A 16,921-nucleotide genomic window follows, 5' to 3' on the forward strand; every position below is an offset into this window, starting at 1 on the left:
CACCCTGTGGTCGCAAACTGAGCTAGCAACTTTTACAACTTCTGTCTGGTTCACGCAATGAAGTCAACACTCGATAGCTGCAGTGGCGGTATTTCGATTGATATAAGTGAAAATAAGCAATGTGCTCCTTGCTGACGATACAATTCTACTCGCTTGCTTTGACGACGAACTGGCAAGACTCTAGCGAAAGAGTAGTTTGTTCAACAGATTAAACTTTAACACGAGGAAGACTGTAACGAATGTTGATCGTTATAGAAAATAAAATACTACTCACTCGTCGACACACGGAACTGTTGTTGGTTGAAACTAATGCAGTATTCTTCGTTTCATCTTTTATAATTCGTGAAACAGGATGGAAGAATTACGGAATAACAATACCGTATCTGGCTTGAAAACAACACTATAAAAAAGAAACACACCTGACTTCATGCATCATTGGTTATCTGCATCTTTAAGCACAGGTGTGAAAGCCAGACTTAGTCCTGGCAAATTTACAATTATTTCTTCAGATTATATACAGTCGCCATGCAAGGATAAAATAGTTTTAGTTCCTTGGAACACATCAAGAGAATCCAGAGGAAACATCACGCAAGATAATATTGTTAGAAAATGCCACGTTGTTGAGCATAAAGTGAATGGTTAGTATAAACACATCACGAATCTGCCTCAAAAACATGATAACACTCAGCGCCGCGACGTCTCTCCATTACTGCAGTCCAATCACTAAATCATAGACCCATGACGTTTCGTACTGAGTAGAACGTCCGAAGAGTGGTTCAGGGTGATTAGTCTTGACTAAACTATTTCATAAGGCTGCTGTTGTGGTCTTCGCACTATCGGCTGGTCTGAAGTAGCTCTCAACGCTAATCTATTCTATGCTAGCCTCTTAATATATGTTAACAACTGCCATCTACGTCTATTTGAACCTGCTTACTGCGATTGGCCTGAGTCTCCTACAGCCTTACCTCCTCCTCCTCCTCCTCCCCCCCCCCCAACACACACACACACACACACACACACACGGTAATAAACCGTTCCACTATCAAACTGACGACTCCTTGATGCCTCAAGATGTGTCCTTTTTAGCGGTCGAAGAAATTATTTTCTTCTCAATTCGGTGCAGTAACACCTCATTAGTTAACCGATCTAATCTTCAGTATCCCTCTGTACCACTACGTTTAAAGAGTTTCTCTTCCACTCATTTCTTAAGTCTTTTATTGTCCATGTTTCACTTCCATTCAACGCTGGCTGCACTCAAGACAAAGACCTTCAAGGAACCCTTTCTATGACTAAAATTTATATTTGACGCTAGTAAGTTTCTCAGTCTACGTTTTATATCCTCTGCACTTTTACCATTGTTAGTTATTTTGCTCTCCAAATAGTAAAATGCGTCTACTACTTTTAGGATCTCTTTTCCTAATCCAATTCCTTCATCATCGTCTGATTTAATTGGATTACATTCCAGTACTTTTCTCTCATTTTTATTAATATTCATCTTATAAGCTATTTTCAAAACACTACCCATTTCGTTCAACTGGTCCCACCAAAGGAGGACACTGTGCGCCATAGATATCGTTCTATTTTTAATTTGGTTAACATCACATGTCTTCATAGGTGCGGCTATGCCCCATGGATCATCTATGCGATGTATCGTAATGGTGTGGAACGAGTCATTTTACATTATACAATTGTGACTTAGTAATCCCTATCCTACACCTTTTTACACATAACAACAATAGCATTGCTTGTGTGGCATGGCAGATGTCAAGGAGAAACTTTTTCAGTCTGTTTTCAGATTTCATTTTGCTGTTTGTCAGACATTTTATATCACTGGATGAGTGATTAAAATTTTGGTTGCAGCAATGTGGGTGCTAAAGATAACTTCAATGTAAAGTAATGAACGTCATTTTTTCTTCTAGTACTGCAATTATGCAGCTTACACCATTGTTCTCTTTGAGCTGCAGTAGATTACTTACAACAAATTTCATAAGGTAATTAAATGTACTGTGAAGCAGTAGTCAAAATGTCCAACTCAAACAGGTATCAATAAGATGAATGGATTTGCAGTGATATAGTGGAACTGCAGGTAAAGATACTTCAAGATACTTGGTTCAGTAATAGTGTCATATAATATGATGATGACATAATGGCGATTTTCTCGGTTGCACAGAGATCATCCACCAAAAATGCCTGACTTTACTGGCAGGAATATCACTGTGAAGGAATCATTAAAAGAACAGATGCTTACCGAAAAACATCGATATTTTATGCAAAATATATTAATATATATCGATGCTGGTTTTTCATACGATGTATCGTTATTGAAGTGGGAATATCGAGTGGCGATGTTTTTATTTTATACTATATTTTTTCGCAATGTTCGGTATATATTTGAAATTGTTCTTTTAAAATTGCAGTAGAACGTAATGTGAAAGAGTCATATTTACTACTTTTTGAGCTTCCATCACGCCCAGTCTTTCTCTTTGAGAATGTAAATTAAGCATAGGATTGGTGGCACAAAGAATAAGTCCGACTGCATTGGGGGGCTGGCGGTGAGAATGGTATAACAAGATTTCCGATGTGAAGAAATAGCACACCAGATACGTTAAAAACCATTTTTAATGCAACCAGTGCGCTATTTCTTCACTTGAGCATTCTTCAAAAACAGTCGCTGAAAATGATGAACAAAAATCTAAATGACAAGACTGGTCTTCGCGGTGGGCGGAGACGTATGATGGGAAATACTGACGTAATCACAGAAACTGCAACGTAATTTTGACACTACAACTGCTGTGTGTCTGAAATTTGCATTAATGAAAAAACCAGTCGAGTCGACATGAAATGTTCTGAACAAATCCGATATGTGACGAGACCCATCGAACAGCCTTTCATTACGCCACTTACATGCAGTAACCATTGTTAGCAAAACGGTTATCGCCATGCGTGAACGTGTGTCGTTTTGCTTTCAATTCGTGCTATGAGGGGGATAAGCTGCTTATCATATCTAATAATGAACCAATACTTAAATATGGTCGGCCACTTAGTTTTTTAACAGCAATACATAAACAAATTTCCGAAGATGATAAGAGAGCGTGTAGGGTGGGGGTGGGGGCGAACGGCTGAATCGCAATGCCTCCTCCTTCATGATTCTTGGGCTGCTATGTTGGTTGTGCAATTTTCCTGTATCCCAACGTATCCATTATGCAACGATTTTGGTATTTTTTGGGATCTGCTGTGAGACATCTTGGACATCCGGCATCGTTTTTCTGTTCTACACATTTCTGGCACAGATAGTCAACGGGGAAGAGAACATTCTACTGCGATAGGAGCTCATCTGTTCCAGAGCCTTTAACAGCCGTATAATTCGACACATTAATTTTTTTGTTGCTCCGGGAGGCGAAATCCGAAGATGGGATCAGAGAAGACAGCTGAAGAACGAAGTATATTCTCCCGCTTCAATCTATCAGTATATACAAAGAGCAGTCAAATGGAAAGGAAACAGATAGAAAGAGTGAGTACAGTGTTTATTGTTTCAAAAGTAATCGCCATAACTGTTAATACATTTATCTCACTGTGAGACACGACTACGCTGCAGATGTTTCGCTGGGAAGCTCTTACACATCCTCTACACATTCCCGATCTCTCCCCATAGGATTTTCATATTTTTGGAACAACCCTCATGAAAGACATTTGTGGCTGTCAATTTGCTTCGGGCAAAGAGTTGCACGGTTCGGTACAATCTTGGTTTCACAAGTAACCGCAAACATTTTTCCAAGAAGGCAGTGACCGTCTTGTATCCTTGTAAATGTATTAACGGTTATGGCGATTACTTTTGAAATAACAAACAGTTTACCAACTTTTGTTCCATCTATATCATTTTCATTTGACTGTCAATTAATAAACACTAAAATCTTGATACCGTCTTAAAACAGCATATAAAACAAACTTTTTGAAAAGTAGTCTTCTTGCACTTGGTGTACCTTCTAATCATTTTGACACTCTGCTTGTTGGATTCCTGTCTGCTTATCCTGAGGTGATTGGAAGGAGGTAAATTTTGCTGTCGGGCCTACAGTAGTGACTTACCAGACACGTTGTGTTGGTTGTGGTTGTAGGAGAGCGGCACGGAGTGCAGGGCGCGGGCGGACCAGCGCCGGTGGCGGGTCTCCTCGTCATCCGTGCCGTCGCGGTCCACGTCCTCCCCCAGGTAGTGCCGCTTCTCGTACCGGTCCAGGTACCTGCGCACAGCAAGAGCCGTCGTAGCATGAGTTACCAAAAATCACTCTCTCCAGTATGCCCAAAAAACCACGATACTCCTTTAAGAAAAACTTCTTTTCTTAAACTGAAAACGTCTACCGTCAGCGCGCGCCGCTGCTAGGAACACGCCGTTTACTGGTGTCAATGTTTCGCACGTACTGCCGATTTCCAGTAATCGTGTAGTCGTTTTCGGTTGTTGGGGTTGTTTGGGGGAAGAGACCAAACTGCGAGATCATAGGTCTCATCGGATTAGGGAAGGACGGGAAAGGAAGTCGGCTGTGCCCTTCCAAAGGAACCATCCCGCCATTTGCCTGGAGTGATTTAGGGAAATCACGGAAAACCTAAATCAGGATGGCCGGACGCGGGATTGAACCGTCGTCCTCCAAAATGCGAGTTCAGTGTGCTAGCCACTGCGCCACCTCGCTCCGTATCGTTTTCGGTCATTTCGATGTCAGTCCAAGTTGCCTGCCTTCACAATCTTTCCGAGGCGAGGACACGCACTTCTGGGGCCCTGTGAAAAACGTGCCCGATTACCACGCCCGTTTACGGATATACTTTCTGCATATTATTTCGACAACATCCCCAGCAAACTTCGTTATATTATTCATAATAACTGACATGAAATAGTTTTACAATAGTGAGAGGTAGGAATATGAATTTCATTTCTCTACCACATGGATCCGGTTGTTTACGAGCAGAGCTTGCCAACTATGTAAGAAATAATTATCTCAAGTTCTGTTTGAACCAATTTTAGACAATGCAGGTGGCTATAAACTATCTGACATGATCATGATTACAATAATCGCACAAGAACTACAAGCTGAAATCATAAATGAATAAACAGATCAAAGCATACAAAAATAAATGGAGATATTGATATCACAAGAATATATAGACGGATTGATGGGGTTAAAGGGACCAACTGCGAGGCCATCGGTTCCTTAACCTTTATGTGTAAGACCGGAAATATTCACCAGAGAAAAAAGGCACAAAGACAAATCCCAATGGACTCCATTGTATCAAAGAATCAAGAAAGCCAAGAGACAGAAGCAGGTAGAAGTGAGAAAGGAGTAAAAGGGTGGAGGTGAGAGAGCTGACCCACCCAGAAAGCAACTTAAGGCCCCCAAAGCACGTTATGCGACCGGAGACACACACTGCATCCGACCGGAGCTTCCACACCCTCCATTACCACAAGAAAACTTGCTACGCGGACAAGATAAATTCTCATGAAAGAGGACAATGAGAAAGAGTCTGTCAACCAACGACAGCTGTAAAAGAATAAGAAGATTTAAAAAGATGGGAAGAGCAGGAGACATGCCGGACCACCGTGCAAGGACGGCCCCTGGGGTCAGCGCAGGCAACGGGGCACCCTTCCAATCCCTCAACTGGCCGATGAGACAAATGTAGTCTACATCGTAGAGAGGAGTAAAAACCACTTTCACGGGAGAAACGCAAAACCAAGTCAGTCAGTTTGGTGTCGTCCGCTAGCACGTGAGGTAGCATGTCAGCACGTTTAAGGTTTCGCTGCAAGGCGAGCAAATTTGGGCAGTCTAGTACGATGCGGCCACCGAGAGACAGGCACCACACCTACAGTGAGGTGGATCCTCACGTCGGAGGAAGCGGTCATGGATCACCCAAGTGTGGCCAATGCGAAGCCGACACAGGATAGTAGTTTGCAATTTATTCAGTGAAACCAGAGCACACCAATCCGCATTCCAGGCCTCTCACATCTGTCCGGTTCCGGTACCCCCATCTCCAAAGTCGGCATCCTGCAGCCAACTTTGTCAACTGGCATGCATGTTTATTCCCTGGGTTCTCAACTTGATCTGGGCTCCATACAAAGACGACCAACCGTACAGCACAGTAGAGGTCATACAGGAGACCCTGGATAGTCACAAACAATGGCAGCGCTGGTCGACAGCCTGAAAACTATTCCAGGAATCACTTAAGAAAGACTCGCCAGTGCAAGAATAAAGTTGGCTGATGGTTCAAGTAATGGCCACCAATTCTGCAGTGAATACACTGCATTCGTTGGGCAGGCACTGTAGTTCACTGTATCTTGCATGTGTGAAGGCAAAGTCGGTTCGTCCATCGACCATTGAGACAACAGTGTATACCATGTCTGAGCCCATAAATGCATCAAAAACGTTCAGGAACAGGCGGCGAAAAACCACAGTTCCATGGCGAAAAACCACAGAATTCTATTGTGTCTTTCGCTCCAAACGAGAGGACGAGGCAGATCTGAGGACGGAGTACACACCATGAGGGAACACGGGATTTCTCCCTGACAAGGGGCGACAGTGGGGGGGAGTGCATGCAAACAGCGATCGTAACTCCAGACCCCGGCCCCTGTTACGGGAGGTTTATCTCCCTACCATGAGAAAGGACACAGCTGTTCGGACGCTCAGTGCGCATCTAATGTGTATTGCATTCTTGAGCAGCAGTTGTCGGAGCCTGATCTGTAAGTGAGGGACACCAGCTTCCGTCAGTAGGCTGTTCAAAGAGCTGGTCCAAAACGCAGCCGTCATAGGCCCCACAAAAATATACTGGGTCCAGCATCCACAATGCCAGAAGACGTGATGGGATTAGAGTTTTGTCGAGCCGCAAAGTGTAAAGAGCAGTCTGACCCCAGCTTGTGTTACTAAGAAAGCGAAGAGTACTTATGTGTGATCAGCACGTTTATTTAAGCTGGCAAAGATGGGGAAGTCATGTGAATTGGGCATTGAAGACCAGTACCAAAAAATGATAAGACTCCATCATCCTGAGCATTTGGTCATTGTGGTACGAGTTCTGGTTGGGATGGACAGTACAATACCATCATAAGTGCATGACACATGTCTTGGCGGCTGAAAACCAGAATCCCAGGACTGCACCTTTCGTATGGCACCCTGAAGCAGGCATTCAAAACCACCCACAGTTGAGGAGCAATAGTCGTCAGCATACAGGGAGGATGACACTGCAGTCCCCACAGCTGCAGGTAGACCATTGACAGCCAGTAGAAATCCAATACAGAGCACTAGAGGACCCCATTCTCATGTATATGGGGAGTACTGTGGGAAACACCAATCTGAACCCGGAAAGTAGGGCACGGCAGGAAATTCCAGACACAAATCTGGAGTTGGCGACAGAGACCCTACTCATAGAGAGTAACAAGAATGTGATGACGCCGTGTAGTGTCGTAAGCCCTATCCAAGTCGAAGAAAACGGCGATAAAATGTTGAAACTGGGCAAAAGCTGACGGAATAGCAGACGCCTGGCAGACCAAATTGTCAGCCTTGGCAAAAACTGCACTGGAACGGAGCTAAAAGACCTCAAGACTCAAGGTAACAACACAGCTGTGTTCTAGCATCTTGCAGAAAACATTAGTTAGGCTAACTAGGCAACAGCTGTCCAGTTCAAGGGGGCGTTTACCTAGTTTCAGTACTGGGACGATTACATTTCTCGCTGCTGAGATGGGAACTCACCCTCTAATGGCAACGGCCATTTTGCAGGCCCACCAAGGTACTGTCATCCGACAGGGGGATCCCAAGGAAGAGGGGATCGCTGATTCCACTTCCAATAGAACGGCTGCAGCTGTGCTCTGGACAATCGCACTGACACCTCCATGTGGTATGGGGGCAAAGAGTAATGGCATCCAAACAGCTTTGGAATGTGACCATCTGAGTGGACGCCCAGGCGAGTGTTATTGAGGGAGGGGCAAAAGGATCGGAAAATGGTCACTGTCAATCAGGTCATCATGGACTCTCCAACGGATAGATGGGAGGAGACCTGGACTGAAGTGGAAAGGTCAATGGCAGAATCGAGCAAGTTTTCGACAGCTTTACTATGGGCAATGGTTGTAGTTGCACCCCACAAAGAGTTGCAGGCATTAAAGTCAGTCAATATTAGGATGGGTGGAGGGTACCAAGAAAACAAGCAACCCATTCTGGGACACTTCAACGTCAAGAGGAAGATCCACATTACAGATGGCAAATTCTGGAGATGTCTCCACAGGAAGAGGCACAGCATCCAAACTCATATTGAGAGATACATGTTTGCTGTAGATAGAGTCCACAACAACATACGTGCAAGCACCACCTGACGATCTTCCATAGTCAGTATGATCCTTAAAATAGCCCAGATAACTGCAGAGGGTAGGAGCCCACATTGCTAGAAAACCAGTTTCAAAAATGGCTCTGAGCACTATGCGACTCAACTTCTGAGGTCATCAGTCGCCTAGAACTTAGAACTAATTAAACCTAACTAACCTAAGGACATCACACACATCCATGCCCGAGGCAGGATTCGAACCTGCGACCGTAGCGGTCACGCGGTTCCAGACTGAAGCGCCTTTAACCGCACGGAAAACCAGTTTCCTGAAAGACGATGCAAAAAATGGGTAAATGCACAGAAGACATTGCAGCTCAGCTAAGTGGCAGTAAAAACGCTAGTTCCACTGGAAGATCACGTTATCAGGATCCTGTAGTGGTATGAAGAGACCAAGAAGGCACGTCACGACTCAGTTTCACGTGCTGTCACTGGTTGTGAAGAGACACCAACAACACACATCTGTTCTGTGTAAGAGTGCATGGGGGCCATAGAGCACAGTAGAAACGCTGCCCATTAGATTCTTCCTCTTTTTAAAAGACAACTTCTTCGCCTTCTTGTCGTTAGATGATATTCTGTGAGGGCTTGTCTGCCCCAGATTGTGGGACAGAGGAGGCATTCGAAGACCTGCAACCTGTAGCTCCTTGAGCAACTGTCTGGCATCCGGTTGCAGATCTGCAGATTCCTGGGAAGGGAACATCCTGAGGGACCTCTACATAGTAAGGGGTGTCGGAGTACGGTGTTGCCTCTCCGGCTGGGGAATGGGGCTGACGTGCCTGGCGAATACGGAGTCCACGTTCCCAAAGAGGTTGTAGGGGAAACAATAGGAGGAGGATCCCCAACCACCAGGGGAGCGGGTGTAGTTGGGAGCCACAAAGGCGAGATGTAGAAGACGCTGAGGGTGATGTTAATGTCACTAAAGAGGACGACATCGTCATAGCAGTAGCATACATAGTTTTCATATGTGTAGGATGTAGGCAGTCTTATTTCTTCTTAGCCACTTGATATGTGAGGCGGTCATGGGTCATGTATTCCTGGATTTGCTTTTTATGTTTGAAAACAATGCAGACTGGGTCAACATGGGGAATGGTGCTCCTCACAGCTGACACAGATGGGGAGGGGCACACTGCCACTATCCCTAAACATGGGACTGGAGTTGTAACGCAAATACATGTGTCCGAATCACATGCATATGTATAAAACATGAGAAGAAGCATATACGGCTTGACAGTACAGTGATACACGATCACCTTGACCTTCTCATGCATCGAGTCACCTTCAAAGACCAAGATGAATGCTCTGGGCACGATGAAGTACGAGGGCAGTTCAATAAGTAATGCAACACTTTTTTTTCTGAAACAGGGGTTGTTTTATTCAGCATTGAAATACACCAGGTTATTCCCCAATCTTTTAGCTACACAACACTATTTTTCAACGTAATCTCCATTCAATGCTACGGCCTCACGCCACCTTGAAATGAGGGCCTGTATGCCTGCACGGTACCATTCCACTGGTCGATGTCGGAGCCAACGCCGTACTGCATCAATAACTTCTTCATCATCCGCGTAGTGCGTCCCACGGATTGCGTCCTTCATTGGGCCAAACATGTGGAAATCCGACGGTGCGAGATCGGGGCTGTAGGGTGCATGAGGAAGAACAGTCCACTGAAGTTTTGTGAGCTCCTCTCGGGTGCGAAGACTTGTGTGAGGTCTTGCGTTGTCATGAAGAAGGAGAAGTTCGTTCTGATTTTTGTGCCTACGAACACGCTGAAGTCGTTTCTTCAATTTCTGAAGAGTAGCACAATACACTTCAGAGTTGATCGTTTGACCATGGGGAAGGACATCGAACAGAATAACCCCTTCAGCGCCGGCCGCGGTGGTCTAGCGGTTCTGGCGCTGCAGTCCGGAACCGCGGGACTGCTACGGTCGCAGGTTCGAATCCTGCCTCGGGCATGGGTGTGTGTGATGTCCTTAGGTTAGTTAGGTTTAAGTAGTTCTAAGTTCTAGGGGACTTATGACCTAAGATGTTGAGTCCCATAGTGCTCAGAGCCATTTGAACCATTTTTAACCCCTTCAGCGTCCCAGAAGACTGTTCCCATGACTTGACCGGCTGAGGGTCGGCTTTAAACTTTTTCTTGGTAGGGGAGTGGGTGTGGCGCCACTCCATTGATTGCCGTTTTGTTTCAGGTTCGAAGTGATGAACCCATGTTTCATCGCCTGTAACAATCTTTGACAAGAAATTGTCACCCTCAGCCACATGACGAGCAAGCAATTCCGCACAGATGGTTCTCCTTTGCTCTTTATGGTGTTCGGTTAGACAACGAGGGACCCAGCGGGAACAAACCTTTGAATATCCCAACTGGTGAACAATTGTGACAGCACTACCAACAGAGATGTCAAGTTGAGCACTGAGTTGTTTGATGGTGATCCGTCGATCATCTCGAACGAGTGTGTTCGCACGCTCCGCCATTGCAGGAGTCACAGCTGTGCACGGCCGGCCCGCACGCGGGACATCAGACAGTCTTGCTTGACCTTGCGGCGATGATGACACACGCTTTGCCCAACGACTCACCGTGCTTTTGTCCACTGCCAGATCACCGTAGACATTCTGCAAGCGCCTATGAATATCTGAGATGCCCTGGTTTTCCGCCAAAAGAAACTCGATCACTGCCCGTTGTTTGCAACGCACATCCGTTACAGACGCCATTTTAACAGCTCCGTACAGCGCTGCCACCTGTCGGAAGTCAATGAAACTATACGAGACGAAGCGGGAATGTTTGAAAATATTCCACAAGAAATTTCCGGTTTTTTCAACCAAAATTGGCCGAGAAAAAAAATGTGTTGCATTACTTATTGAACTGCCCTCATAGATGCACACCTCATCAATCCAAATTATACCTTGCTCCATATTCAGACTTTTTTGGGGAGTTCCAGAGACATGAGCATCACCCAACTTGTCAAAGGATAGCAGCTACCGTGACTAAACAAAGGAGGCTTTTTTAAGCAGAAATCATAAGAATAAATGGTAGTAGAACGCCCAAGATGGTAATAAATTATCGACCAATAGGGAAAAGATCAACAAGAAGACTAAGAAGGACGTGGAGACATCAATTAGCAACTCATCACAGAGACGCCGATGAAGAGGACGTAACAGCAAACATTCCCAACCCTTTACGAAAGAAAAGAAGCAAGATCATTTGTCGGCTTTGGCAACAACACAGAAGACTTAAGGCAAGCTTCACAATTCCACTGCTACATGGATACTAATATCTGGCCCATTCAGGAGATTTTTGAAAGGCACAAAGAGTCTATTCAACAACAGTGCCGCCGATACTTAAAAAAAGTAAGTCTTTACGGCAATTCCCAAAGCAAGTCTTTACGGAATATCCTAATATCTGTGCCGCGAGGCGATGGGAAACATTTTGTGGTACAGTCAGGAATACAATAGTGGAACTACTAACGTAATTCATCTTTTTCTTTCTTTTTGCTAAATTCAGTTCCTGAAGATTGTATCATCGTTTCCAGATTTCATGTTCATTGACTAGGAACCTGGTGAACGAACATAATATGGGGATGAACATACGGAATAGAGCTGTTACGTTCGTGCACATAGGATGTAAGCGGATACAGAAGATCGTGTGTAGACAAAACTGAATCCCGCAAATTTTCACACGAAAATGCGTCCTCGAAACACTATGCAAGATGTGCAGCTCAACTAATAAATATCGTCAATATTTATTCCGCCAACATGGAGCATCCATATTAAATGTCTACAAAATTTCTTTCGTAGTGCTATGTTTAATCAAGTCACGCTGAGAAACCTTTCATCCCTTCCTCGTTAGTAGCGGGCGGACTGTGACGTGGCACCGCAAGTACCAGCATTCTTACTGCCAAAAGCAGATCTGTTTTCCACCAGGGGTGACCACGTAGGGCGACGATACCAGACGGAATAAGGAACGTGTAAGACCTAACGAACAATCCAGCGCCCAATTCGTACGAATAAAATAGCATATAAAGGCTTTTACATTAAGAGTGATACTTTTTGCAATTGTAAATTCCGGTTCCTAATTTATTTTTTCTACGCTACCAGGTGTAAAACTATCCACTACAACTCGCAGTTTCATCATGCAGCGACTTACACTTCCTAAATCTTTAAAAAATCGTTTAAAAAATTTAACAATGTGGCAGCTCAATTATGGTGGCTTATGGTTTGTTCGCCAGAGAATTGGGTCAACACACCGTTTCTCAATTCAGGCTATACGCCGCACTGTTGCCAAGTTTGAACGGGAGTTCGCTATACACGACCAGAAACCACAAAGAAGACAATGTAAAGTGACGACAATATCGCAGCAGTTGCGGCCAATATTAGAGAAGAGCAGAATATGTCAGTTTCAAGACCATCTCAACAGTTACGGCTGTCTGAGACATCAACTTGGCGAATCTTGCGAAATGATTTGGACCTGCATCCATACACAGTTCCACTGACTCAAGAGTTGAAGCCAAACGATCACACACTGCGTAGCGAGTTCGCTGATTGGACCGTACAGCAGTTGGAAACTGATCTTAATTTCTGTGGAAAAATCACCTCAGACGAGGCTACTTTCTGTCTTCGTGGCTTCGTCGATACGTAAAACTGTCCTTATTGGAACGAGAACCCACAACTATTGCACAAGGTGCCATTGCATTAAGAAAAACTCAGTGTGCTGTGGTTCATCGCGTGGCGTCGTTATTAGACATTAATTCTTTCGAGATGACGAGAGGAGAACCGTTATCTTCAACGGCAACCGCTGGAGATCTATGTTATGCGAATTTCTGTGGCCAGAACTTGAGGCCACAGTTACTGAAAACATGTGGTTCCGGCGCGATGGCGCTACATGTCACACAGCTGATTCTATGCTCGATTTGCTGAGGCAGAAGTTTGGCGACCGAATCGGCTCAAGAAATGGATTTGTTAATCAGCCGCCACCGTCGTGTCATTAAACACTCATGGATTTTTTTTCTTTGGGGCAACATCAAAGCCCGGGTTTACACTGATAAACCACAAACTTTGGCACATTTGGAGGCGAACGCTCGTCCGATTATCGCAGACACAACGCCATTAATGTTGGGCATAGTGACTAACAATTGCTGTCATAGTGTGCGTCATTGTGTTCGCAGCTGTGGTGGACATTCGAACGAGACTTTGTTCCCACCATAAATGCGATGTCTAAGCTTCAAAATAAAGCATAATTTATCACTATTATGGAAGGTCCTGTAGTTTGGAAATGTTGAATTCTCGAGCGCACACTCGTTAGGCCTTGTTTTGTTCCTTTATCCTCCCTCTCAGAAACGTACAAAGAACCACCTGCATTGAGGTGAATCAACACGATATTTTATTTATCCAACTTATGTTCCTAACAAGGCAATAAGTAGGAGCAAGTATTTTTAACCATTTGTATTCGAGATTATATGAAGACGGTAAGTAAGGAGTGAATGCTTCCGATACGAGAGTGAGCGTGTGTCATACTTTTACCACGTCATAGATATTTGTCTCTAATCACCTGAACATGTCATCCCGAACGGCAACTTTCGAAGATTTCTCATGATTTCAGCAGCATCAATGCGAGCGTGTTAACTAGTTGCGTCAACAAACAGGAACGCTGTGCCACGTTAGTACAGCAGCACTAAACATTTCGCACTAGAGACAGCTTCTACATTTTTCTTCTTTCCTCCTGGGTCAAGCAAAAATAAACTAAAAAAAAAATCACACCAGAAGTGTTATCTAAAGAACAGACTTTTGACACACACACACACACACACAAATATAAGGAAGTCGGTGGAAACAGTGACTATAGTAAAATACCTAGGTGCACCTATCCGGTGCGATCGATAGTGAAATGAGCACATAAAACAATTAGTAGGAAAAGCATGTCTCAGACAGAGATTCTCAAAAAGAGTCTTAAGGATATTTAATTCATCCACGAAAGAACTGGCTTACAAAACAGTTGCACCGAATCCTGAGTACTGTACATCAGTCTGGGATCCTTATGAGGTTGGTTTAATGGAATATATAGAAAAAAAAGAAAATCAACGACGAGCGGTGCGTTTCGTAACGGAATCGGTTAGTCGACGCCATAAGGTGACTTGCGGATTATCTATGTACATGTAGATGTTGGGGACTACTGTAGCTTCTCGGTCTAGGCTGCCTAACCTACGCTATGTCACTGTCACAGAACTGTATCGAGCATGAACTTTGCAGCAACTATTCCTGCTCGGTTAGTATTCAAGCACTGCATGTTACGGTTTACACAGACAAATAGACAACAAATTGTATACACTTGCTTTGATGTGTAATTGTAGCGAAATACCTTCTGCATTTATCGGACGTTAGGGTGTCCTGGGTCAAAGCAGTCGTGGAATCCTAACATGTCAAAACCACAAGAGATGGAGGGCAATACGCCGTAAGATGCAGCTTTTGATATTTACAAAGACACAGTTATTAAGTCACGAACGTTTCATGATACCTTCTTTTATGTTTTATTTTCCCATAAACGGGTAATATCTAATCAACTGCAGAATTCCCTCTGGTGTTGCTATAATTTGGGCCGTACGGGTTCAAAAGAATTTTGAAAAAAAAAAAACTGCACAAAACTCCAGTAACTTCAAGAGACTTATCAATAACTTGCTATGCAGCTTCAAGAACGCACACACTGTCCTTTCCTCATGTTCACAGTACCGTTACTAGTAGGTTGTCGGTATTAAGACGGCGTTCCAAAACATCCCAAAGGTGTTCTATAGGATTCAGGTCAGGACACTGTGCAGCCCAGTCCATTACAGGGATGTTATTGTCGTGTAACCACTCCGCCACAGGCCGTGCATTATGGACAGGTGCTCGATCGTGTTGAAAGACGCAATCGCCATCCTCGAATTTCTCTTCCCCAGTGGGAAGCAAGAAGGTGCTTAAAACATCATGAAGCCTGTGGTGTGATAGTGCCACACAGAACAACAAGGGGTGCAAGTCCCCTTCATGAAAAACATGACCACGCCTTAACACCACCGCCTCCGAATTTTGCTGTTGGCACTACAGACGCTTGCAGATCACGTTCACCGGGCATTCGCCATACACACACCCTGCCATCCGATCGCCACATTGTGTACCGTGATTAGTCACTCCACACCATGTTTTTCCACTGTTCAATCGTCCAATGTTTACGCTCCTTACCCCAAGCGAGGCGTCGTTTTGACATTTACCGGCGTGATGTGTGGCTTATGAGCAGCCACTCGACCATGAAATCAAAGTTGTCTCACCTCCCACCTAATTGTCACAGTACTTGCAGTGGAGTCTCGTGCAGTTTGGAATTACTGTGTGATGGTCTGGCTCAAATGGCTCTGAGCACTGTGGGACTCAACATCTGAGGTCATCAGTCCCCTAGAACTTAGAACTACTTAAACCTAACTAACCTAAAGACATCACACACATCCATGCCCGAGGCAGGATTAGAACCTGCGACCGTAGCAGCAGCGCGGTTCCGGACTGAAAGGCCTAGAACCGCTCGGCTACCGCGGCCGGCCAGTGATGGTCTGGATAGATGTCTGCCTATTAGACATTACGAACCTCTTCAACTGTCGGTGGTCTCTGTCAGCCAACAGACGAGGTCGGCCTGCACGCTTTTGTGCTTTACTCGTCCCTTCACGTTTCCATTTCACACAGTGCACCTAGGGATATTTAGGAGTTTGGAAATCTCGCTTACAGATTATGACACAAGTGACAACCTATCAACTAACCACTTCGAAGTCCGTGAGTTCCGCGGAGTGCCCCATTCTGCTCTCCCACGATGTCTAATGACTGCTGAGGTTGCTGATATGGAGTAGGTGGCAGTAGGTGACAGCACAATGCGCCTAATACGAAAAATGTATGTTTTCAGGAGTGTCCGGATACTTTTGATCACATAATGTAGAAACATGTGTACGACATATTCCTAAAACACTGCGTGCAATGCTAGGAAGACTAGTAACTCTGTGACGTGCCCGTTAACTGAAACTGGTATAAAATCACACACACTAAATGGAGCAGTGGATTTGGATGATGGAACCATGGTAACGAATAAATTAAGACAAGATATCCTATATCGTGAAAAAGATTGCCTTTAACTGAATATCGCGTTTCGAAGTCCTAGTTAAAGGAACTTAAGGCTATAGCCACACTTTATTGTCCCAAGACATGAAATAACTAATTAATAATTCACTAGCTGCGAACATTACAGCTATTGATAGCTGATGGAGAAATAACTTTTGTCCTGGTCTGGCAAACCTGGAGAGAATCAAAACGCACAGTGCTACTGAAGGCGTGACAACTCGTATTATTTCTAACTAGTACGTAGCTTAAGCATTACGTATGACAACCGGTTGAAGCAACAGAGAACATAACGTAGACAGCGGAGAGACTGATCGAAATTAATTCTCATGTCAAGAGGAGGATTCGAGATTCCGCCCTTCTGTAGCTTGCTTTAGTAAATACCGCAATCGATTTCACTTTATATTGATAACGACACTCCACACATTTTTATCTGTGAATTACATATTAAATTTTTACTAACCGCAAA

At 44.4% G+C, this 16,921-nt stretch overlaps 1 protein-coding gene across 10 annotated transcripts in view; it reads right to left on the bottom strand.

Moving 5' to 3' along the window:
- The window catches only part of LOC126199221 (AT-rich interactive domain-containing protein 2), a 323,635-nt gene that overhangs the window by 156,982 nt on the left and 149,732 nt on the right, over positions 1-16,921 (bottom strand). For all 10 annotated transcript variants that reach the window (XM_049936005.1, XM_049936012.1, XM_049936003.1 and 7 more), the window contains exon 4: positions 4,084-4,235. In XM_049936005.1, the coding sequence (XP_049791962.1) occupies positions 4,084-4,235 (152 nt within the window). The remainder of the gene's footprint in view (positions 1-4,083; positions 4,236-16,921) is intronic.

Source organism: Schistocerca nitens, chromosome 8, assembly GCF_023898315.1.
Source record: "Schistocerca nitens isolate TAMUIC-IGC-003100 chromosome 8, iqSchNite1.1, whole genome shotgun sequence".
Taxonomy (NCBI): domain Eukaryota; kingdom Metazoa; phylum Arthropoda; class Insecta; order Orthoptera; family Acrididae; genus Schistocerca; species Schistocerca nitens.